Source organism: Macaca thibetana, chromosome X, assembly GCF_024542745.1.
Source record: "Macaca thibetana thibetana isolate TM-01 chromosome X, ASM2454274v1, whole genome shotgun sequence".
NCBI classification, from domain to species: domain Eukaryota; kingdom Metazoa; phylum Chordata; class Mammalia; order Primates; family Cercopithecidae; genus Macaca; species Macaca thibetana.
In genome coordinates, this window is record NC_065598.1 from 16182539 (window position 1) to 16208327 (window position 25789).

General features: G+C 43.0%; 1 protein-coding gene across 2 annotated transcripts in view; it reads right to left on the reverse strand.

Moving 5' to 3' along the window:
* The window catches only part of CTPS2 (CTP synthase 2), a 122541-nt gene that overhangs the window by 10985 nt on the left and 85767 nt on the right, over window positions 1–25789 (reverse strand). For both annotated transcript variants that reach the window (XM_050777635.1, XM_050777634.1), the window contains exons 15-17: window positions 19291–19346; window positions 14598–14694; window positions 8798–8942 (exon numbers count right to left, since the gene is read on the reverse strand). In XM_050777635.1, coding sequence (XP_050633592.1) covers window positions 8798–8942; window positions 14598–14694; window positions 19291–19346 — 298 coding nt within the window. The remainder of the gene's footprint in view (window positions 1–8797; window positions 8943–14597; window positions 14695–19290; window positions 19347–25789) is intronic.

Below are 25789 nucleotides of genomic sequence, written 5' to 3' on the forward strand. Positions count from 1 at the left end.
TAAGTTCCTACCATAGACCAGGCACTATGCTAAGTGCTTTACATTTAGTGTGAAACTTAATCTTCATTTCTGCCATGTCAAGTAGGGACTATTACCATCCCCTTTTTATAAAGAAAGCGATGCACAGAAGAGCAAGGTCATAGGCAGCTGGGAAATAAAAGAGCCAGTTTGAACTCGGTTGACTCAGCTAGAGTCCTGACTCCGGGCCATACTCCCTTGCAGCATGGCAGAAAATAGACAAAAGATGGAGTGAATGCCAACAAGAAGAATTGACAGCACCTGCTGACTATGAGCAATGGGGATGAGGGAGGAGGAATCTGAGCTTCCCCAGGGGAGTCCAGGCAGGTCACACTGTGTGGGTGATGGTACCACTTGCAGGAAGATATTAATCTTAGTGTTAGTTAATCCTGGCAACCTGGGAGCATTCCCTGGGTTGCAACCACGAAAGAGAGAACAAGCTCTAATGCCAGCATTTCCCACACTGCTGGGACTGTGCGCTTGCAGGTCTGTGCCCTTTCCTGGATGGGAAGGTCTGTAGCTGAAGACTCCTAGAAGAAAGTCCATGGATGCAGGGGAGGGGGGTAGCATTGGGGGTATGAATGTAAGGAAACAACGAAGTGGTATGTTTGGGCAGTTTTCCAGGAAGTGGGCCCACAGCTTTGATCACAATCTTGAAAGTCTGTCACCTCCCAAAATTTAGAGAACAGTTATACTACCTGATGAGTCCCCAGGTCAGGGAACATGTTCTTATTCAAGCGCTTATTCAAGCACCCAGCACAGTGACTGGGATAGAATAAGCTTTAACATAGGGGGTGTGTTGAGTGAATGGTGAAGTGTGCAGTCATTAAAAATGAACTTCATGCAATTCGGAAAAATGCATATGAGGTGTTAAGTTCAAAATACAAGCTTCTGTAATTAATAAAGAATTTATGGTGCTATTCCGAGAACATACGAATATTCTGTTTCTTACAACTTTCACCCAGTGGCTTTAGCATCCACTGACGACCCTTATTTGAATCCATTATTACATCGGAGATGATGTCTACATTTTTAATTGGCTTTTTTTTTCTTTACTTTTGTATTTTCTGAGTATTATTATGGACACATGGAATTTCAGAAAATGAAATGTGTTGTAATCTAATACTGTCATTGTTCTTTTTGATGTTCAAATTGTCCAAAATAAGGCCAGTGGGAGCCCTTTCAATCTGGCTTCTTTGACCTTGGAAAACTCATACCCCATTCATTTTCAGCTGTTCTTTGCTTTAAATACAGCAATATGTTCCAGGCTCATCTTGTACTCTCCCTGCCCCAGCCCTGGAATCAACCATTTCTTCCAGGAGCCCTAGTTCATTTCAAATTTTTGGTATTTAAAAACCAAAATGGCCGGACGCAGTGGCTCACACCTGTAATCCCAGCACTTTGGGAGGCTGAGGCGGGTGGATCATGAAGTCAGGAGTTCAAGACCAGCCTGGCCAAGATGGTGAAACCACATCTCTACTAAAAATACAAAAAAATTAGCCAGGCGTAGTGGTAGGCGCCTGTAATCCCAGCCACTCGGGAGGCTGAGGCAGAGAATTGCTTGATCCGGGAGGCGGAGATTTCAGTGAGCCGAGATCATACCACTGCACTCCAGCCTGGGTGACAGAGCGAGACTTGTCTCAAAAATAAATAAATTAATTAATTAATTAATTAAAAAAACCAAAATAGAGAAAAATGTTCCTTTGCAAAGGAGATCTCCAGACCGTCACTGTATCACTCTTTCATCTTTTCTGTAGGTTTGTAAGTTTTCAAAATAAAAGAGTTTGGGGGGTGTGTGTATATATATCTAGATAGATAGATAGATAGATAGATAGATAGATAGATAGATAGACAGACAGATAGATAGATACACTCACTATTATTATCACAACCACAGAAAGAATCATATACAGGTATAGGCTCACAGGAAATATTTGAAAATGAGCACAGTAATTATGTTAGGCTGGTGGGTTTGCGGGTGCTTTTTTTTTCTCTCTCTCTCTTTTCTAAATTTTCTGTAATGCTACATGTAGAAGTCAACAGAAAACAAAACCATCCCAGGCTAGAAGTCAGCATGTTACTTAGCAGGAAAACCTCGATAATAATATTGTCACAGAAGAGAGACCAGAGACAATGGTGAATGAAATGGGTTCCTTCTCACCCTGACTGTTGCCAGGACTCAACAAATATAGAGGGAAGGGCTAAGCACGGAGGAGAGAATGGACTTAGATCCTAGGGGAACACAAAGGAAAGAGGAAACGGAAGGAACCGGCTCCAGGTGTGTACTTCCTTTAAAGACTCTCTTATTACAAAGTAGTTTCAGCTTTTGGGTTTGGTCTGAAACAGTCAAGCAAATACAGTGAATCACTGAGTACCTTTCCCTCCTATTGTTTTTGTACCACCCTGCTTCCTGTTTTGCCACAAAAAGATGATTTATCTGCACAAGAGACAGTAATTGCTGGATGGAGACATGGAATCCAAAGTTCCAAAACCAGAATAAAATGCTTCTGAAATGACTCAAGATTCTGGTTTTATGCTTAAAAATATGTTTCCCAAAAAGCTGCATTTCTGCGAACTGCAAACTGAACCCCATCTAAGTTTTTGCTTTCTGATATACATCAAGCACTGTCCAAGGAATAGAGTTTTACTCTGGTCTGACAAATAAAAACTGGAAGTAGTGCCTAAACTTGGTGTGTAGTGATTGCTCCTAAGAGCCTTGCAGGCAGCCACCGAGACACACATGCCAAAAAACAATCTATGAACTTTAGACTCTGATCCTTCTCTCGTTGCTTAAAAGTGGAATGCTAGGCTTCAGGCCAGGCGCATTGGCTCATGCCTGTAATCTCACCACTTTGGGAGGCCAAGGCCGGCGGATGGCTTGCACCCAGGAGCTTGAGACTAGCCTGAGAAACAAAAAAACAAACAACAAAAAAAGGAATTCCAGAAAGAGATTAGACACTCTGTTTCTAGATTTAAACAAACAAACAAAAAAACTTGCAATTACAAGCACCTTCATATATTCTCCTGAAATTTATTTCTTATAATTACATGAAGCAGTCTCATTCTTTTACATTATGTGTCAGCAAGACCATGCAAATTTGTGGTTGCCTTTTATATGTGAAACAAATTGTTTAGATACCAGAGGAGAGAGATCAGCAAAGAATTGCAATGATTTATTTAGTGGACCATTATTTCCCATTGGATTTATTTATTTTCAAAATGGCTTGTTAGTTAGACTCATGTGAAAAAAGAGTTAACAGCAGGCCTGAGGCTGCTGTCTTTCAAAGGGCCTGCTTGCAGGGTTAGTTCTTGGCTGGTGTCTGGGAACATGGCTTTCGGAATGTGTGCTCCATTACTAACTGATAAGGTCATTTTGCTGGGCTTAGGCTGTTTATACAAACAATGTGATCTATGGTGAACACCTGCTTTCCCTCTGGCAGTCTGGAATTTTGGTGGTTGCTAGGCAGAAAATGCCTATGTGACCAGCCGCTGAAATATCCCTAAACTCTTGAGTCTCAAACTGGCTCATCTGGGCAGAAACATCACATAGGCATAGTTGCATTTTCACTGCTGGAAGGAAGGCGACCTCGATGTGACTTATCACAGGAAAGAGAGCATAGGAAACATGGAAATGAATTTCTCCAGACTCCACTTATCTTTCCCATTACTGATCTTGCTGTGCATGTTTACTTTGCCACCGTAATAAATATTAGCTATAAGCCTGGGTGCAGTGGCTCACGCCTGTAATCCCAGCGCTTTGGGAGGCGGAGGCACGCGGATTACCGGAGGTCAGGAGTTCGAGCCCAGCTTGGCCAACATGATGAAACCCCATCTCTACTAAAAATACAAAAATTAGCTGGGCGTGGTGGCGGGCGCCTGTAATCCCAGCTATTCGGTAGGCTGAGGCATGAGAATTGCTTGAACCCGGGAGGTAGAGGCTGCAGTGAGCCCAAGACCACACCATTGCACTCCAGCCTGGGCAACAAAAGTGAAACTCCATCTCTAAATAAATAAATAAATAAATATTAGCTATGAGTACAGCTATATTCTGATTACTTTCAGCAAGTCACCAAAGTGTGGGCAGTCTTGGGGGGACCCCCTAAACAAGACTCTTGGTTTGATTTTGCATGTATTTTTAAATAGCTCATAAAAACCTAAAAAATACTGTCCTGAAGCTATTGTGCCCTTGAACTGACCACAACAAGCCTAAAACCAGGTGAAATTGGTCTTCCTAACTGCTGCCATTCTGTAGATAATGAAGTTGCTGAGAATTTAGCTCACTAGCTGTAAATCCCAAAATAATAGTCTTACTGCAACTTCCCAGGCCCTAAAAGATAAATGTTCTCCGCTAGGCAGAATGCAGAGGTTACAGCTCAGGTATGCTTAACTCGAAGCCAAGGATTTTTACACTCCATGCTTTAAAGACATTGGTCATACACGTGCCATACAGTTGAATATCATCAGCGCCAACTTCTGGGAAAGGAAGTCATTATTCTAGTGTTCGTATTCCTTGTCACATTTTTTAGGGTTGATTACAAGCAGTAATCTTGTTTGACAGAAATACAGCCCCAACTCAGCTCACATTAGAGCCTGGCATCAGAGGAGTCATTTTGCTTTTCAAAGCTCACTAATCCCATGGAGCTGGACAGAGAGGAGTTGAAGTGCAAGATTCCGCTGGAATCCTGGTGTCTATCACTGGATTAATTCATAGTCACCATCCTTAGTCGGAAAACTCTCTGAAATGTGTCAAGATTAGACTCCCCTGCTACCTGCATTTATTACTTTAATGGGTAATAAACAACCCCTGGGTGCAAGGGAGCCAGGGCGATAAAGATAAATAAGATGCTGGCTGGCCTTAAGGAATGTACCAGTTTGTGGTTGATATACATAGGAATTCCCTCAGTGTCATGGAAGCCTACTAGTCAGCTATAATTCCAATGTCAGTATCAGAGTTTGGTTAAGAGGTCGTCCCTTCTCTCTGAGACATACTATATCTCACGCAGGAGTCACTAGCAATCAGTTTTCTCAGAAACTACTAGGAAGCTTTTTTTTTTTTTTTTTTTTTTTTTTGGAGACAGGGTCTCGCTCTGTCGCCCAAGCTGGAGTGCAGTTGTGCAATCTCAGCTCACTGCAACTTCTGCCTCCCAGGTTCAAGTGATCCTCCTGCCTCAGCCTCCCTAGTAGCTGGGACTACAGGCTAATTTGTGTACATTTAGTAGAGATGGGGTTTTGCCATGTTGGCCAGGCTGATCTCAAACTCCTGACCTCAGGTGATCTGCCCACCTCGGCCTCCCAAAGTGCTGGGATTACAGGCGTGAGCCACCACACCCTGCTGGAAGCTCTACCCAGAGACCACCACGCGCCATGCGGGAATTGGCAGGCCATACAACACACAGGTGGGCAGTCCACACGAGCCAGACGGGATTTGTATATTAGTTGGTATTTGCAAACAGCCAGATAGTTACAAGTGAATTATTTCTTCCAGCTATCTAACTTGTCCCACTATCACCTTCCTTTCGGTGTGAGAATCTAGAATAATGGGAATTGTAAAATGGCTGCAAAGGGTCACAGCCCATATCTGACATGGGACCACATTGGGATGTCCAATCAGTGGCATAAGCCGTGCAGTCTCAGAACACAGGAAGCTCTTCTTCGGATGAAATCTCTCTTGCAGAACCATGGCACATGAGCCAGATAAAGTGGAGCTGCTCAGTGGAAGCAGGAAAGAGCCCGGAGCCCCCATGGCCTGCTTTCGCAGCAGCCCAGACTCCAGTTCTGAGGGCACAGTTTGAAAGTCAGTGCACTGAAAGGGGTGAACATTAATACAGTAAGATGCCCAAACTGCAAATTATGTGAAGCTGTTCCCATATGAACATGTGGTGAAAGGAAATGCTAGAGAGCTGTGAGCTTCTCCTAGCAGGTAATGACACAAATAAGTAGGGTTGTATAACAAGCACACACATGCACACCACACACAGATCCTGCCAGCCCTCAACAGCAACACTGCAAGGGTTGTTTGCCAGAATGAGGGTTGGCAGTGGTAATCTTCTGAACAACATATATCTGGTTATTGTGGTAATAACCCCCACCAAAGTCTATGATATTCCGGATGGTTACTACTGCTTTTAAAGTTATTAGGTACAATATTCTTGGATGAGAAGAAATAAAAATAAACTCTCCCCAAACTAGTATTTAAATGTAATGAAATTTTGGTGGGGCACAGTGGCTCATGCCTATAATCTCAGCACTTTGGGAGGCCAAAGCAAGCAGATCACTTTAAGGTCAGGAGTTCGAGACCAGCGTGGCCAACATGGTGAAACCCTGTCTCTACTAAAAAGACAAAAATTAGTCAGGCGTGGTGGTGCACACCTGTAGTCCCAGCTACTTGGGAGGCTGAGGCAGGAGAATCGCTTGAACCTGGGAGGTGGAGGTTGCACTGAGCTGAGATTGCACCATTGCACCCCAGCCTGAGCAACAGAGCAAGACCCTGTCCCTAAACAAACAAACAAACAAACAAACAAATAAATAAATAAATAAATAAAATTTCAACTAAATCCCTAAGGAATTTTTTATTCAAACTTGATTTTTAAAAATCATTGTACAGGCTGGGCACAGTGGCTCATACCTATAAGGCCAGCACTTTGGGAGGCCAAGGCAGGAGGATTGCTTGAGGTCAAGAATTCAAGACCAGCCTGGACAACATAGTGAGACCTTGTCTCTACAAAAATAATAAATTTAAAAAATTAGCCAGGCATGGTGGTGTGTGCCTGTAGTCCTAGCTATTTGGGAGACTGAGGCAGGAGGATTTCTTGAGCCTAGGGGTCCAAGGCTGCAGTGAGCTATGATTGTACCACTGCACTCCAGCCTGGGTGACACAGTCAGACCTTGTCTCTAAGAAAATAATAAATAAATAACAGTTTGCTTGGAGGAATAGCAAAATACATTAAAAATGTTAATAATGGTGGGAGTAGAATTGATAAGGTATTGATTTATAATAATGCTATGAAAATGAAAAGGATGGTAAAGATTCAGGTGTAAGAGATAAAATAATCAAAGGAACAAAATAGAAATCCCTGAAACAAAGTCAAATTACTCAACTCGTTGACAATTTGGCAGGGAAGTGGGGAGCCAAATCCCAACCTCACAGGTTTCACTGAAAATAAAATCCATATCGATTATAGATTTAAACTATGAAATTGAAACCATAAAAATGCTAGAAGAAAACACAGGGGTAGGCCGGGCGCGGTGGCTCACGCCTGTAATCCCAGCAATTTGGGAGGCCGAGGTGGGCGGATCACAAGGTCAGGAGATTGAGACCACGGTGAAACCCCGTCTCTACTAAAAATACAAAAAATTAGCCGGGCGCGGTGGCAGGCGCCTGTAATCCCAGCTACTCAGGAGGCTGAGGCAGGAGAACGGCGTGAACCCGGGAGGCGGAGCTTGCAGTGAGCCGAGATCGCGCCACTGCCTGGGCGAAAGCGCGAGACTCCGTCTCAAAAAAAAAAAAAAGAAAAAGAAAACACAGGGGTTATTATTTATATAATCTTTCCAAAAGGAAAGATGTTAGACGTAAAGGCAGAAGCCACAAAAGTAAAATATTTGACTACATACATTTTTAAAAAACATAAAAAGGACTAAACTCTTTATGTTTTTGTTTTTGTTTTTTTTGAGACGGAGTCTCAGTCTGTCGCCCAGGCTGGAGCGCAGTGGCGCGATTTCCACTCACTGCAAGCTCCACCGCCTCCCGGTTCATGCCATTCTCCTGCCTCAGCCTCCCGAGAAGCTGGGACTACAGGCGCCCACCACCACGCCTGGCCAATTTTTTTGTATTTTTAGTAGAGACGGGGTTTCACTGTGTTTGCCAGGATGGTCTCGATTTCCTGCCCTCGTGATCCGCCCACCTCGGCCTCCCAGAGTGCTGGGATTACAGGCATGAGCCACCGCGCCTGGCCTAGGACTAAACTCTTTAGGGAGAACAAAAACTACCATTAACAATTTAGAAGGGGCCGGGCGCGGTGGCTCACGCCTGTAATCCCAGCACTTTGGAAGGCCGAGGCGGGCGGATCACAAGGTCAGGAGATCGAGACCATGGTGAAACCCCGTCTCTACTAAAAATAGAAAAAATTAGCCCGGCGCAGTGGCGGGCGCCTGTAGTCCCAGCTACTCGGGAGGCTGAGGCCGGAGAATGGCGTGAACCCGGGAGGCGGAGCTTGTAGTGAGCCGAGATTGCGCCACTGCACTCCAGCCTGGGCGACAGAGCAAGACTCCATCTCAAAAAAAAAAAAAAAAAAAAAAAAAAAAAAAAAAAAAAAAAAAAAACAATTTAGAAGGAAATCAAAATCACTTTGAAAAATATTTGCAGCCTAACAAAGGATTAATGACCTTTATACATAAAGAGCTTACCAATCAGTAAGGAAAATAATACAATACCAAAATAAAGAAAAGATGTGAACAAGCTATTCATAAAACAAACAGCCAATAAACATATAAAAATTCATATATATTAATCAAAGAATCAACAAAAGAAAATCTTTTCACTTATCAAAATGAAAAAAATTTCTAAAATAATACACAGTGTCATCACGATTTGGAAAGCTGACACATTACTACTGTAGGTGTGATTAAATCATTTTCATGAAGAGGAGAAAATTATGTTTAAGAGAAAAAAACTGATTCTTCACATTTAAAAATTCTATAATGGTATTAACTTTTGTAAGAAACCCTAAGATATTAATAACTACGCATCTTGATTTATTGCTAAAAGCAGTAAGCTGGTTACCTGGAAGACAGTTTGCAACCCTGTTGCAAGTAGGCATTCAGGTTCCCTGTTGCTGCAAGTAACAGCCCCAGGTACGGAGGGGAAGGCTTCATCGGCCTAGAAGAAAACTCAGGATGGAACTGGACACCAACAAAATAAGGATGATCTGAAATGAGAACAATCACGATGCCATTAAAGCAGACAAACAGGAGAACTGCTTTAAAGATCTTCTTATCTTTGAATATGAAAGTTCATTAAATGGCAAGATGATTCTTTAACCTGTTATCATTATAGTCAGTTACTTTCACTATCCATCCATTCCTGCGTGGAATTTGAAATTGTAAAACACATCTTGGAAATTTTACGTGTGGAAGGTGTCAGAGTGAGCAAAGTCAAGCAAAAATTTTTGAACGGCAAGAAGAATTCCGCTTTCCTCAAATCTGCCTGCTTTTTGAAGGCACTTTGTAGATTTATGTTGGTTCGATTTCCCTTGGACTTTGGGCTAACCGGGGGTCTTTCTTTCTTTTAGGTGGCTTCAGGCCATTTCCTGCAAGGTCTTCTCCTTTCCCAGGGTAAGGGTCCCCTGAGATAAACCAGCACAATGTCGACCCACTGGGCTACCCTTGGGAACGCAATGAGGACAATTGCTTTTCTAGTCACAGCTTTATGTTGGGTATTACTCATAGCACCATAAAACTGAGCATTTTTTGAACAAAGTGATTCAGAGCAATGATCCATTCATTCAAATATCCTGTCCCTGGCTATGACTCAAGCTAAAGATAATAAAATATAATAAGTTTAAGAGGGGGAAGTAAATATAACTTTAAAACTTTCAATGAAGTGCTTTATCAAATGATCTAAAATCTAGTATGGAATTCAGAATCACAAATTCCCATCACTTACCACCAAAGATCCAAAGCTACTACTACAGTAATAAGGAAATTATGATTGAATGCAAATGTCTGCTTTCCTAAGGTAATCATTTAAAGCCCTGCTAGAATAGCTATTATTAAAAAGTCAAAAAACAACAGATGCTGGCAAGACTGTGGAGAAAAGAAAACATACTGTTGGTGGGAATGTAAGTTATTTCAGCCACTGTGGAAAGCAGTTTGGAGATTTCTCAAAGAACTTAAACCAGAATTACCATTCAATCAGCAATCCCATTACTGGGTATATACCCAAAGGAAAATAAATCATTCTACAAAAAAGACACATGCACTTACATGTTCATGGCAGCAGTATTCATGACAGCAAAGACATGGAATCAACTAGATACCCATCAATGGTGGATTGGATAAAGAAAATGTGGTACATATATACCATGGAATAGTATGCAGCCATAAAAACAAAACCATGTCCTTTGCAGCAACATGGATGCAGCTGGGGGCCATTATTCTAAGTGAATTAACACAGAAACAGAAAACCAAATACTGCATGTTCTCACTTATCAATGGGAGCTAAACGTTGGGTACTCATGGACATAAAGATGGGAACAATAGACACTGGGAACTACCAGAAGGGGGAAGGAAAGGGGAGTGCAAGAGTTGAAAAACTATCTGTTGGGTACTTTAGTCAGTACTTGGGTGATGGGATCCATACCCCAAACCTTAGCATCACACAATATACCCATGTAACAAATCTGCACATGGGCCAGGCACAGTAACTCATGCCTGTAATCCTAGCACTCTGGGAGGCCAAGGTGGGCAGACTGCTTGAGTCTAGGAGCTCGAGACCAGCCGGGGCAACATGGTGAAACCCTGTCTGTACAAAAAATACAAAAATTAGCTGGATGTGGTGGCATGCACCTGCAGTTCCAGCTACTTGGGAAGCTGAGGTGGGAGGATCGCTTCAGCCCAGGAAGTGGAGTTGCCATGAGCCATGATAATGCCACTGCACTCCAGCCTGGGTGACAGGGTGAGATCCAATCTCAAAAAAAAAAAAAAAAAAAAAAAAAAACTGCACATGTACTCCCTGCATCCAAAATGAAAGTTGAAATTATTTAAAAAAAAAAAAAAAAAAAAAAAAAAAAAGCTCTGCTACAGAAAATGGTAGCCACTAGCCATATGTAGCTACTTAAATTCATTAAAATTAATTGCATTTGAAATATGTTCAAAGTCACATGTGGCTAGTGGCTACCATATTGGATAGGGTAGACTAGTTCTATCATTGTAGTGAGTTCTATAGGACAGCTCTGATCCCAGAAAACTCCAGTGAGTTCTATAGGACAGCTCTGATTCCAGAAAACTCCAGTGTAGAAATCCTCTACATCTAGGAAGAAACCTGCTTGAATTAGAGGAATATGCAGGTAAGAAAGCCTGATAAGGGGAATGCCGCCTTCTCCCAGGAATGTATTCCCTCAAGAAATGCAGAGAAATCATCCACACTTAGAGAAGAAATTAAGCAATGTAGATTTAAATTTAAGAGACAATAAATCTTACTGCATAACATCTAGGGACATCTTTGGGAAAAAAAGCAGACACTAACTGTGCTTTTGTTTCACTACAGACAGATGCTAAGCAACGTAATCATGTAATAGCCAGGGACAGAATATGTGAATGAATGGATCATTGCTCTGAATCACTGTATCCAAAAAAATCCTCTATGCCAATATGAGGAGAAAGTAAAAAGTTTTTGTTTTGATGATGTTCTATCAGTTAGATACAATTATCTTTAAAATAATGCCGTGGATTGCTTTAAACCAAATTCTGACATTATATAATATTAATCCCAAGTTTTGTTGTTCTTCTCGGAACCCTTCAGGAACAGTGGAGATTCGTGGATATGTTTCCAAGGGTATCTAAGATCAACATCTTCTGGGGAATTTTCCTTAATAACTGCTTGCAGTCAGCTTTTAAAAACTGCAAGGTTTTACAGCAGCTCTCATTTCCTTTTCAATCCACATGAAATTTGAAAGCCCCAAGGGGAATCTAAATCCTTATGATGAAAGAACCTTCTAAGTATTTGATGACAATAATGAGAACCAGGAGAATTAAAAGTGAATAAGTACTTAAACAAAGTAAACAAATGGTAATTTGCTTAAGAAATTTTCTGCCTTCTCACATGCTAGGAAGATTTAAGAGGCTTCAATACCAACAGCGATCCACACTTTAATTCTAAATGATGGGCATTTCCATCAGAAAGACTCCTGGAAATGCGTACTTACTATTCTAATTCAAAACTCTAGGCATGAATTGATCACCTTGGGTAGAATGTGAAAACAAGAGAAACAATCAAATCCCACAGCAGTGGTGGCAGAAGGAGGTAACCACCTGGGTTTGCACTTGCCGCAAAGGACTAGCTGGATGGCCCTGGGCATGTCATTTAACCTCTTTGCACTCCGGTCTTCTCTGTAAAGTGGGAATAGCATCATCTGCTCTGTTAGTTACATAAGGTATGCAAAGTCCCTAGCAAGAGGTCTAGTGACAAGCATCCAGTAAGTGCACACTAAATGACCATTGCTTTCCTTCTTTCAAGTCTAGGTAAAATGCTGCTCTGTTCAAAGGAGCCTTCTTAGACTTCAATTCTCCCCTCTGCTCAGGACTCTGGAAGTACTTGAACAGATTAGAGACAAAAAGGAAAAGAGACAGAGAAAAGGCATTTGAAATGGAGGATAGTGACACGCTAAGATGGACAAAGAAGAGGGAGGTTAGAAGATGCAGAGGTAATCCGGTTTATCTGGAGCCTCAAGCATATAGCCTGGAAATGCAGGTTCTGGAATATCACGGTACCGTTTTTACAGTATCCTGCACACACTTAGTACTCAATATATGAGAGTGGTTTATCCAACAAATTAGTGTCACACACTGCAGAGTTCTGTTCTTGTTAGGAGGCAATGGAGAAGGGATGGCTTGGAAGCAGGAAGGAGATTGAGCTGGAGTTGGCATGCACTGGGACTAGTGTTCTAGGTACCGCAGTGCAATTCCAAACACCAGCTTTCTTTCCAGAGGCAGAATCTGCAGGACTTGACAACTCACTGCTAGTTGGGATCTGAAGGGGAAGAAGAGCTAATATGTGAAATTTCTAGCCTGACAGTGTAGGAGAATAGTTCTCCACCAAATGTGCCCCCCAGGGACTTACTTTTTTTTTTTTTTTTTTTTTTTGAGATAGGGTCTTGCTCTGTCACCCAGGCTGTAGTGCAGTGGCATGATCATGGCTCACTGCAGCCTCAACTTCCCAAAGCAAGAAGGTCACTCTGATGTTTCCCCAGCCTTTCCGTGTGAAAGCTGGCTATAAAGAAATTATCTGACCTACCTTTCCTGAAAGTAGGTCATAAGACCCTCATTCCAGATGAGTCCTGCTCTAGACCTGGGGGAATGGGATGCTACACAGAAAGGCCAAGAAGAATCTGAGTGGACAGGCCTTTCTGGGTTTCCCCGTCAGTCTATTACCATTAGAGTATGCCCTTTTGCCCAATCACATTGCTACATGGTTGTCCACTGTTCATCGAACCTAAGCATAAGTTTTCCCCAAGTCTTTGGGTCTTCATTCCTGAAGACTAAAGTGCCACATAAAACTTCGATTAAATAAATTTGTTATGCTTTTCTCTTGTCAACCTGTCTTGTTACAGGGTTGTTGGTCATGACCCTTATGATGGGTAAGAAGATCACAGATAACACCTTTCTACCCCTAACCTGTGTTCCAATAAAACTTTATTTATGGACACAAATTTGAATGGCATACAATTTTCACGTGTCACAGACGGTATTTTTTAAAATTTTTTTAACCATTAAAAAATGTAAAAATCATTCTCAGCTCATAAGGTAGCTGTAAACAGCAGGCTAGACGTGGTGCACAGGCAGTCGTTTGCCAACCCCTGGGCTAGAACATCAAGACAAAGAGCTGAGACCAGTTGTGACCATGAGCTTACCACGTCCTTTCAAAGCTGACTGAGAATAACACTGCCTTCTGTCTCATCAATAGTAAGTGTGTAGTTTGCGCCTATGTGCTCACGGGTGTTCCAGCCCGGTTACTAACAACAACTTCAGTGTTCTTCCTCAATTCTGATGCCTTTATTTCTGTTCTGTTTGCTCTTAAAAAGAACTCTGGGGATAGTGATTAGTGTTCAGAAGTTAAATGACTGACCCGTGCTTGACCACCCAGCACAGTGGAGAAAGGCAGGACAGAAGCCAGGTCCCTCATGCAACAGACATCAACATCAGTCACCAACAATGGGGTGGCACTTGGCTATTCTTTCTCAAGAGAGGAGAGCAGGCAGGGTGCCACTCAACAGTGCCACTCTGCCTTTCCCAGAGCACCTAACCTAGAGGCTGGCACAAAGAAGTAGCCTCAGAAAGAGAGGAGGTGGTAAGGAAGCATACTACTTGTAGAACTGGTAGACTTGGAATAATATATCATTTTATGGTGGAGTCAGACTAATAGGCCCCAAAATGGTCAGGATTATAAGCAGTCTGTCTTTCTGAGACGAAGAGCTATCTCGGCTCACTGCAACCTCCACATCCTGGGTTCAAGCGACTCTCCTGCCTCAGCCTCCTGAGTAGCTGGGACTACAGGTGGACGCCACCACGCCTGGCTAATTTTTGTATTTTTAGTAGAGATGGGGTTTCACCATGTTGGCCAGCATGGTCTCAAACTCTTGACCTCAGGTGATTCGCCAACCTCAGCCTCCCAAAGTGCTGGGGTTACAGACGTGAGCCACCATGCCCAGCCAGCAGTCTGTTTTTTCATGTACTTTGTAGTTACATATTTGTTTCAAAGGAGAAAAGAAAAGAAAGAATGCAAAAAAACTGCGTCTCACATTAGTCTGTGATCCACAAAAAGGCCAGTTATCAGGAAGCTTTTCAAAAATGAAGAGCCCACTTACTTGCCAGTTCAATGATTTCCATCCTGTCTCCATCAACATCCTGACCTACAAAACTTAAGTCATTCTGCTCAAATTGGTTGATCAGCTTAGGGTTTACCTGCAAAACGAGAAATTAAGTGTTTATGGGCCACAGTGCAATACCAGCTGCCATACCAGGTCCTTCATCAATTGGGTGGGTTTTCTGTTTCAGTGATCCTCTACTAGTTAATGTCTATATTCAATGTTCAAAGCCAATTTTAAACTCATGATGAACCTGAGATATAAAATGTAACCGCAACACCTAAATCTGGGAAGCCCACCTTCTATTACCCAAAGGTGAGATTCAAAAAGTAGGCCTGTGACCCAGATACTCTGACTTGGAACCTTGAGACTGGTTATTTATAGCCATTTCCATGTTTGCTTCTTCCCTAGAGTTATGTGTACTTACCTATCTCTCTCCGAATCACAAATTTGCTTGAGGATTAAAACTATCTTATTTCCCTTGTGACTAACCCCAATGCTTTCTTTACACAGTTACATAAAAGTTCTAAAGAGAAGCTTGGAGCAAGTTTTCTACTAAAATATCATAATAGACGGCAACTTGATGACCTGGCTTGTGGTCCTTTCTGGCCCCCATCTCACCTTAGCCCTTTTCCAAACTTAAGGACTCCTTTTCAGCCTCCCTTCAGTGAAAGTGCTTCCCTGTCTAAAATTATGGTGGGGTCTCACCTATTCTTTGCAATCTTAACCTCAGAGCTTTTATTCTACATTTTAAAATTGTACCAGTTCTCGTAATTTGTAATTATTTTTCCTTCCTTAACAGTTTTAAGACATAATTCACATACCATACAATTCACCCATTTAAAATACACAAATGATTTTTCATATATTCAGAGGTATGCAACCATTACCACAATCAATTGAAAAACAAACCCTGTACCCTTTAACCTCATCCCCCAACCCCCTCATCACCCTGACCTGATCCCCTGGCAATCACTAATCTACATCCCACATCTATAGATTTGCCTATTCTGGTCATTTTATATTAATAGAATCACGCAATATGTGGGCTTTTTTTTTTTTTTTTTTTTCTCTAGGGTACATGTGCACAATGTGCAGGTTTGTTACATACGTATACATGTGCCATGTCGGTGCACTGCACCCATTAACTCGTTATTTACATTAGGTATGTCTCCTAATGCTATCCCTCCCCCCTCCCTGTACCTGACAACAGGCCCCAGTGTGTGATGTTCCCCTTCCTGTGTCCAAGTGTTCTCATTGTTCAATTCCCACCTATGAGTGAGAACATGCGGTGTTTGGTTTTCTGTTCTTGTGAGAGTTTGCTGAGAATGATGGTTTGCAGCTGCATCCATGTCCCTACAAAGGACACGAACTCATCCTTTTTTATGGCTGCATAGTATTCCCTGGTGTATATGTGCCACATTTTATTAATCTAGTCTGTCATTGATGGACATTTGGGTTGGCTCCAAGTCTTTGCTATTGTGAATAGTGCCGCAATAAACATACGTGTGCATGTGTCTTTATAGCAGCATGATTTATAATCCTTTGGGTATATACCCAGTAATGGGATGACTCGGTCAAATGGTATTTCTAGTTCTAGATCCTTAAGGAATCGCCACACTGTCTTCCACAATGATTGAACTAGTTTACAGTCCCACCAACAGTGCAAAAGTGTTCCTATTTCTCCACATCCTCTCTAGCACCTGTTGTTTCCTGACTTTTTAATGATCGCCATTCTAGCTGGTGTGAGATGGTATCTCATTGTGGTTTTGATTTGTATTTCTCTGATGGTTAGTGATGATGAGCATTTTTTCATGTGTCTGTTGGCTGCATAAATGTCTTCTTTTGAGAAGTGTCTGTTCATATCCTTTGCCCACTTTTTGATGGGGTTGTTTTTTTCTTGTAAATTTGTTTGCGTTCTTTGTGGGTTCTGGATATTAGCCCTTTGTCAGATGAGTAGATTGCAAACATTTTCTCCCATTCTGTAGGTTGCCTGTTCACTCTGATGGTAGTTTCTTTTGCTGTGCAGAAGCTCTTTAGTTTAATTAGATCCCATTTGTCAATTTTGGCTTTTGTTGCCATTGCTTTTGGTGTTTTAGACAAGAAGTCCTTGCCCATGCCTATGTCCTGAATGGTATTGCCTAGGTTTTCTTCTAGGGTTTTTATGGTTTTAGGTCTAACATTTAAGTCTCTAATCCATCTTGAATTAATTTTCGTATAAGGAGTAAGGAAGGGATCCAGTGTCAGCTTTCTACTTATGGCTAGCCAGTTTTCCTAGCACCATTTATTAAATAGGGAATGCTTTCCCCATTTCTTGTTTCTCTCAGGTTTGTCAAAGATCAGATGGTTGTAGATGTGTGGTATTATTTCTGAGGGCTCTGTTCTGTTCCAATGGTCTATATCTCTGTTTTGGTACCAGTACCATGCTGTTCTGGTTACTGTAACCATACTGTAGTATAGTTTCAAGTCAGGTAGCATGATGCCTCCAGCTTTGTTCTTTTGGCTTAGGATTGTCTTGGCAATGTGGGCTCTTTTTTGGTTCCATATGAACTTTAAAGTAGTTTTTTCCAATTTTGTGAAGAAAGTCATTGGTAGCTTAATGGGGATGGTAATGAATCTATATATTACCTTTTTCACATATGTAGGCTTTTGTGTCTGGCTTCTTTCACTCAGCATGATGTTTTCAAGGTTTATCTATGTTGTAGCATAAATCAGTACTTGATTTCCTTCTATGGCTGAATAATACTCCATTGAATGAATACACCACATTTTGCTTATCTATTCACCAGTTGGCAGACATTTGAGTTGTTTCTGCCTTTTGGCTATTATGAATATTGCTGCTATGATCATTCAGATACAGGTTTTTGTGTGGACATACATTTTCATTTCTCTTGGGTATATATCTAGGAGTGGAACTGCTGGGTCATATGGTAATTCTTATATCTAACCTTTTGAGAAACTTCCAGATGGTTTTCCAAAGGGGCTGAAATATATTCCATTCCAACCAGCAATGCATGAAGGTTCCAGTTACCCCACATCCTCTCCACTACTTGTTATTATTGTCTGTGTTTGATTATAGTCAGCTTAGTGAGTGTGAAGTGGTGTCTTTTTGTGGTTTCAATAAGCGTTTCCCTGATCACTAATGATTGTTGGTCTTCTTTTCATGTGCTTATTGGTCATTTGTATATTTTCTTTGAAGAAATATCTATTCATATCATTTGCAACTATTCATTATTGAGTTGTATGAGCTCTTCATATATTTTAGATACAAGTCCCTTATCCAATACATGATTTAATCTGTAATTACTATGTTATCTATTTTTTGTCCTCCCCTAACAAGAGGGAGACCATGTCTGTCTTTCCCCTTTCTATCTCCAATGCATACCAGATGCAAAATAGGTGTGAATGAATGAATGGCTATGCTATTGTGTACATAGCAGTTCTTGCACCTTCTCATTGCCACTTAGGCAAAGCAGCTCAATAATTTTTATCCCACCAGTTGGGCCCGTTCCCAATGGAAATAAGACCAAAAATGTCCTATACATACCAAATTATGTTCCTTGGTCATAGTGACACTGTTCATTGCCTAATCAGCATTGATTCCCACAAGTCCTCCTTCAAAACAGAGCCCTAGGCTTGTCCTGGTATCCACTTCACCCCTATATGAACCAGGAAACGCCATCTGTCCCATTTCAGAAACTGGTTCTAACTGGTCTAAGCCAAACATAATAAACCCAGCCCTCTTGGAAGATGAATATTGCAAGAACCCAGGTTTAAGCCACTGATGTTCAGCATTGCCCTGAAAATGGCTACTAGTTCACAGGTGGGCAGGTAATCTAAGTCGATTTCCCTGTCTGGAGAGATGCCTATTGTCCCAGATGCTGCTGGCAGCCACCTGGGAACCATGAGGGAGACCAGCTAAAGGACGAAGCAGACACACAGACAAGGGTAGGGCTGAGATAACCACAGAGACAACAGGAGCCCTGGTTGTACCATGCCTGGAGCCTGCCCAGCCTCTGGACTACCTGGTGGCTGAGATAACAAATTTCCTTAATGTTTAGGCTGGTTTGAGTGATAACAAGCAGGGATTCTGTTCTTCACAGTCAAATGCATCATAACTGACACACTCATTAATCCTGGCATAGACGATCTACATTTCGAGAAACCTGTTTCTCATGTGGCAACCTCAACAATTAACTCCTTTTAGTTATGTGACGCTAAGCCTGAAGCTTAATGTAAATTTCCAAAGAGGTTCTCAAACCAATCACCCCCTGATACCCAGGGATGCACCCCCATCCCAAAAGGCACTTGGATCCTTCTCAGAAGATTCAAGTCCTCTTTTCCACAAACCTGGCAAAATAAAGGGTGGGGGCTAAGGATAAGAAATGACGGCCTTATCATGATTTAGAAGATGGCAGTTAGAGTAACAAAGGGCATTGATAGGCCCCGTGTGCAGGTACGTAAAGATTTTACCTTTGGAAAGCCAAAAAGATGAGAGTCTCCACCCCCCACCCCCTCCTCGCCCCTCACCGCCCATCTCCTCTGGAAGTGGGAGACTGTGGGAAATTTGGCTCTCTCTGAGCCCTGTGAATACCACCAGGCTGGACACCTTTTCCAGAGGCTCAGCTTGTAATCACTGGGTTCCTCACACTAAGCATCCATATTCCCCAGTAATTCAGCATGAAAGCCATACCTCGAACCGATGTCTGTGTCTTTCTTCTATAAAAGGAACATCACCATAAAGTTTCCCTGTAAAGATACAAGAGTGAGATTAATATTAGAGTAAGCAGCTTTATAAGCACATCCATGACACTTTGTGGAGGAAGGTGCTTGGATCGCTATCTATCTATCAGAGGACTAAAAACGAACTAATAGACTCCACATAGTCATCTAGATTTTCTTCTTTTCTAGTAGAAGATGGCGATAGCTTCTTTGAAACCCTGAAGCAATTCTCAAGTAAACCATCACCATTGCATAAAAGGAAGCCAGATGCTACACAAGTCCACCATGGAATCCAGCAGATCTGCCCTCCTTATATACACCTGTCTGCGGGACCAAGACACGGTTATGTCTGCACTATCGCTTCAGTGCAGATTTGTAATGAGGCTCATTTATAAAGGAAGAAAACAAAACTGGGGACAGGGAAGGGACTTGCCCAAAGCCCTGCCCTGCTGGGCAGCAGAGCCTGTTCTTGAGCCCAGGCTTCCTCACACCTGGCCCAATGCTTTCTCCACTCCACCAGCCCCCTCCAGATTTTCACACGGTACTGGCCACATTCAAAATGTACCCCAGCTTAAAAATGTACCTATCCTATGATCCTACAATTGGACTTCTCAGAATTTATCCCAGAAAATAGAAATGAGGACAAAGACTTAACCACAAAGATGTGCACTGCTGAATTATTTAATAGCAAACAATTGGAAGCAAGCTGAGCATCAAGAATAGAAGAACTGGTAGATTAAATGATAGTACATCTATGCCAACAGCTCTTAACCAGGGGCGTGTGGCTGAGAATCATCTGGGGAGCTGCCTAAACATGCCTACGTAGCTGAGGCACTGCAGCTAAGCGCAGCACCCTGGGCATGACCAGTGTGGCGATGGGCACAGCGATCAGCGAGCTGCCTAGTGACTTCATTGTCAGGTGAATAGGAGTCAGATCCATCACGAAAACCTCTCAAGAATGCCCCCATTGGGAAAATCACACACCAGGGCTTGTCGGGGGCGGGGGACTGGGGGAGGGATAGCATTAGGAGAAATACATAATGTAAATGACGAGTTGATGGGTGCAGCAAACAAACATAGCACATGTATACCTATGTAACAAACCTGCACGTTGTGCACATGTACCCTAGAACTTAAAGTATAATAATAATAATAATAATAATAATAATAATAAAATGAATGCCCCCATTGGAGCATGTGGAGAAGCAGGATGGCCCAGGGACCGAGTGGGTTCCAGCACTGGAGCAGTCTGAGCAGGCCAGAGACTCTTCCTACAGCACCAGCCCTCAAAACGCAGACCCCAGGTACACAGCCAAGGGTTAAGAAGATAACAGTGCTGGAAGTCATGTTCAAACTCCAACAGAATCGGGAGCCATGCTCAGTTCAACAGGCAGGGAATTATCAGACTCTCAAAGACATCATGAGGCTGGAACACGATGTTTCTACCAAGAAAAACCAAAGAAATGCTTTCTTTGTGTCTTGTTTGAGCTTTTGACTTGGATCAAGCAAACACAAAAGGGTTGTATTCTCATACAACTTTGTACGATCAATGATCGCAGCTGAACTTGTATTTGCAATTCTGTCCATATAGACTGAGCTCCCTGGTGATGATATGAATGATAGTGAATATTTAAGGTATGTATTTTAGAAAAAAGAGGACAGTGGGGGCAGGGAGTTCCTCTGAGAGAATGCCAACATACCACTGACAGGGGTCATTCAGGACAGCCTAAACTAAAACAATTGTTTCATAAAAATTAAAAGAAAAATGGGAAATAAAGCACAATAACATACAGTTAGAAAACACAGAAGCATCAGGAAGGCCAGGCGCGGTGGTTCACACCTGTAATCCCAGCACTTTGGGAGGCCGAGAGGGGGCGGATCACTTAAGGTCAGGAGTTCAAGACCAGCCTGGCCAACATGGTGAAACCCCATCTCTACTAAAAATACAAAAATTAGCCCAGCATGATGGTGTGCACCTGTAATCCCAGCTACTCAGGAGGCTGGGGCACAAGAATCACTTAAACCTGGAAGGTGGAGATTGCAGTAAGCCAAGATGTCGCCACTGTACTCCAACCTGCCAACCTGGGTGACAGAGTGAGATGCTGTCAGAAAGGAAAGAAGGAAGAAAGGAAGGAAGGAAGGAAGGAAGGAAGGAAGGAAGGAAGGAAGGAAGGAAGGAAGGAAGGAAGGAAGGAAGGAAGAGTGGCCCGGGTACCCCAGTACCATTGATTCTGATTTGATTACACACCACATTCTTAAGAGCAGTCCTCTGTCACAGGTGGCATGCAATGATCCTAGGAATGGGGGAAAATCTCAACAACAAAGTGACTCAGTCTTCCTTTCTGTCCTAGTCTTTTTGGAGACAAAATAAAATGTTCACTTAAGAAGTAAATGTCAGCAAAGCTTTAGAGAAAGAAAACCAACAGAAGTCTTAGGACCTATAAAGCACTCCCAATGCAGGCAGAAAGACACCAAAAATGTGGATAAAAGGGTTATCAGAAACAAAAACCACCTTTCTCTAATTTGCTACTGGGTAGATACTGCCTCATACAGAATATATTTTTACCCCTTTAATGGTCCTGCCCATGCCTACCCTCATGTGAGTAATCCTAGCAACTGAACCTAATTTTTTCCTTTCTCCTTTTGAGAGCCAAAATATCCCCCCAAAAAAGCTACACAAGTTAAAAGGTGTAAGCAACCCAAATGTTCACTGAGGGATGAATGGATAAACAAAATGTGCATATCCAGTCACACAATGGAATATTATTCTGCATTCGAAAGGAAGAAAATCCTGTCCCATGCTACGATATGGATGAACCTTGAAGACAATATGTTAAGTGAAATAAGCCACTCATCAAAGGACAAATACCGTATGATTCCACTTATAGGAGGCATCGATAAAACGGCAGAGTTCCCTGACCCCCCTTGCAGGACGCGCGACACGGGTGTGGCTCATCTGTTCAGCCACTGTGTGCACTCAAACCCCTCATGGGAAGGGGAGCACACAGATAGGCAGGTGCAGGATCCAGGGTGAACACTTTTGGGCTCCGGCTGCACAGTAGCGTCTAGGAGTCGGTGCCTGTGACTACGGAAACTCCAGTGGTCTTGGTACAGTGCTCTTTTAGCTCTGCCGTCCACAGACGGCTTAAGTGTTAGCCAGCCCAGTGCCTTCTTGGTGCCTGGGTTCTTGTCTGGCATTCAGAAAGAATCAGGTCACGCATGGGCTTGAAGGATGATGAATGCGGGGATTTTATTGAGTAGTAGAGGTGGCTGTCAGCAGGATGGATGGGGAGGAGGAAAGGAGATGGAGTGGGAAGATGATCTTCCCCTGGAGTTTGGCTGTCCAGCGGCCGATCTCCTCTCCCATGGTCCCCAGCCGAACTCCTCTCCATTTTCAGATGCTCCTTCTCTTCTCTCCTTCTCTGCCACACCGCTTTTCTGCTTAGGGAGTCTGGGGCTTTGGGTTTATATAGTACAGGATAGGGGGCATGGCAGGCCAAAAGGCAACATTTGGGTGTGAAAACAGGAATGCTTGTTCTTATTTAGGGCCACAGGCTTCCAGGCTTGAGGGTGGGGCCTTTGCCAGAGAATCGCCCTCTTCTACCCAGTATTTCCCCGTCTCCCGTCCATATCATCTAGAGTAGTCAAACCCAAAGAAACAGAAAACAGAGGCCAGGCATGGTGGCTCATGCCTGTAATCCCAGCGCTTTGGGAGGCCAAGGTGGGCAGATCACTTGAGGTCAGGAGTTCGAGACCAGGCTGGCCAACATGGTGAAATCCCATCTCTACTAAATATACAAAAATTAGCTGGGCGTGGTGGTGGATGCCTGTAATCCCAGCTATTCGGGAGGCTGAGGCAGGAGAATCGCTTGAACCTGGAGGCAGAGGTTGCACTGAGCCAAGATTGTGCCACTGCACTCCAGCCTGGGCAACAAAGCGAGACTCTGTCTCAAAAAAAAAAAAAAAAGAAAGAAAAGAAAGAAAGAAAATAGAATGGTGGTTTCCCAGGGGTCAGGGAAGGGGGAGTTGCTGTTTAATGGGTATAGTTTCCAGTTTTGCAAGATGAGAAGAGTTCTGGAGACTGTACAACAATGTAATGTACTTAACACAATTGAACTGTACACTAGGAAATGGTTAAGATGGTAAATTTTATGTTATGCATATTTTACCACAATTAATTTTTTTAAATAAAAAACAAAAATCATCCAGCCCCACTCTTGTCCACGATGTCCTCTTGCTCTGACTCACCCTTTATTCAAAACTCCCACTCCCACCCTTTGCAACCTGGGTTTTGTTCCTGTGACTTTACAGAACTGCCCTCTAAAATCCAGCAGGTCTGTCTTCAGCTGCCACCCTTCCCCTTCTGTGACCTCTGCTCCCCCAGGCACTTTTTGCCCCATCTACCTGTTCGTCATCCTCAACTGGGGACCCCTGCCCAAGACTGTACCCTCTTTTCTTCTCCCACATTCGCTCCCCGGGAAGCTATCACCCACATAGCTGTCCACTCCCATTCTATACCTTCTGATCCTTACCTTTCCCCAGGTGCCATATCTCCTATTTCCAGGGGGCTAAAGCGATCACCCATAGCATCTAATACGTTGGTACAAAAGTAAAACCACGGCCGGGCGCGGTGGCTCAAGCCTGTAATCCCAGCACTTTGGGAGGCCGAGGCGGGTGGATCACGAGGTCAGGAGATCGAGACTATCCTGGCTAACATGGTGAAACCCCGTCTCTACTAAAAATACAAAAAAAAAAACTAGCCAGGCGTGGTGGCGGGCGCCTGTAGTCTCAGCTACTTGGGAGGCTGAGGCGGGAGAATGGCGTGAACCCGGGAGGCGGAGCTTGCAGTGAGCCGAGATCACGCCACTGCACTCCAGCCTGGGAGACACAGCGAGACTCCGTCTCAAAAAAAAAAAAAAAAAAAAGTAAAACCACTACGTGCTGGGCTTCATTACCTCTTTTCTTGGTAGAACTGCCTTGCTTTTACACAAATGTCTTTTTTGCACCAGTGTCTTAACTTACTTCACTTTTAAGACTAGCCGCATCCATGCCTTCTGCTAATTAGGCATTTTAAGGACCAGAGTTCTCTTGTATGTGCAAGAATTTGCTGATGCTTATCTAATTCAGTGCTTATCTAATTCAAAGATCCTAAGAGGCTTCCCAGGGTGCAGATATTTGTTGTATCACTTGCAGAGTGCTGGCAAACACACAATATTTTAAAAATGTAAATAAGTTGCCAACATTGAAAAGTCAGGAGATTTTACATAAAACTCCCAGATTTCCAGATTCTCTTGAAAATTTAGAAGACTGGCAGCAGCGAATCCACAGTTCTTCATACAACTATCAGCTGTGGAAGTCGCTTCTTTGATGGGGCACATGCTTGCTGATTTGCCACAGTCCCCATCACTCCTTACTGCCTTTCTAACTCTGAGGCTCAGTGTAGCTGTTGCTGATTGTTGAGCTGAAGCTGTGGTATTTCTCACACCTGCCTGTCTGCATTCCCTCCCCGGCCCTACTGGCCTAGATGCTCAGTGCAATACTGACTCAGAGCTTGTGTCTATCCTTAAGCTAAACCCGTGGCTTCAGACTGGCTTTCAGAAGAAGCCTGGGGTAGGCTCTTCGCTTTCTGCACTCCCTGCTCTCCACCCACAAGACACTCCCGAAACCTGCAGAACCTTTTCTCAGGATTCTCAGTGAGGGCAGCACTCAGCTCTGGGAGCTGTTTGGGTTCTTCCGCCCCCTCTTTGATTAAGGTCCAGTCGTTTGGTACAGTGAGGTGGTCAGAGTCAGCTCAATGACTTTCTAACAAGTGACCTGGATGAGTGACTTAACTTTGCTAAGATTCCTTTCTTTTGTGCAAAATGGTGGCTGGGTCCTAGGGGTGATGAGAGGAATGTCTTAATTACTGGTGCTCAGAAAGCAATGAGTCGCCACAGCTGGCTCCTTCATTTCTCCTTTATGTTCTCCTATATTTCTCCTTTACTTTCTCCTACCTTTCTCCTTTATTTCTTACTTTGGAATTTTAGAATGTCATTTCTCCAATTTTTATAAAATATTTCATTTCTTTTCGTATCTAAACTCTTCCCCCTTCCCTAATTTTATCTTCCTGATCTGCTTTTATCTCAGTTTTCTAGTATAAAACATCTGAGTTGAAAAATGTGTCTTTGCTTTTAACACTATATTATAGCATTGCATTCTTTTTCATCACTTTTGTTGTTGTTGTTTTTGTTTTGCTTTTTAAGACAGAGTCTCACTCTGTCACCCAGGCGGGAATGCAGTGGCGTGATCTCGGCTCACTGCAACCTCCACTTCCTGGGTTCAAGTGATTCTCCTGCCTCAGCCTCTCAAGTAGCTGGGATTACAGGCATGCACCACCACGCCTGGCTAATTTTTGTACTTTTAGTAGAGATGGGGTTTCTCCATGTTGGCCAGGCTGGTCTCAAACTCCTGACCTCAAGTGATTCACCCAC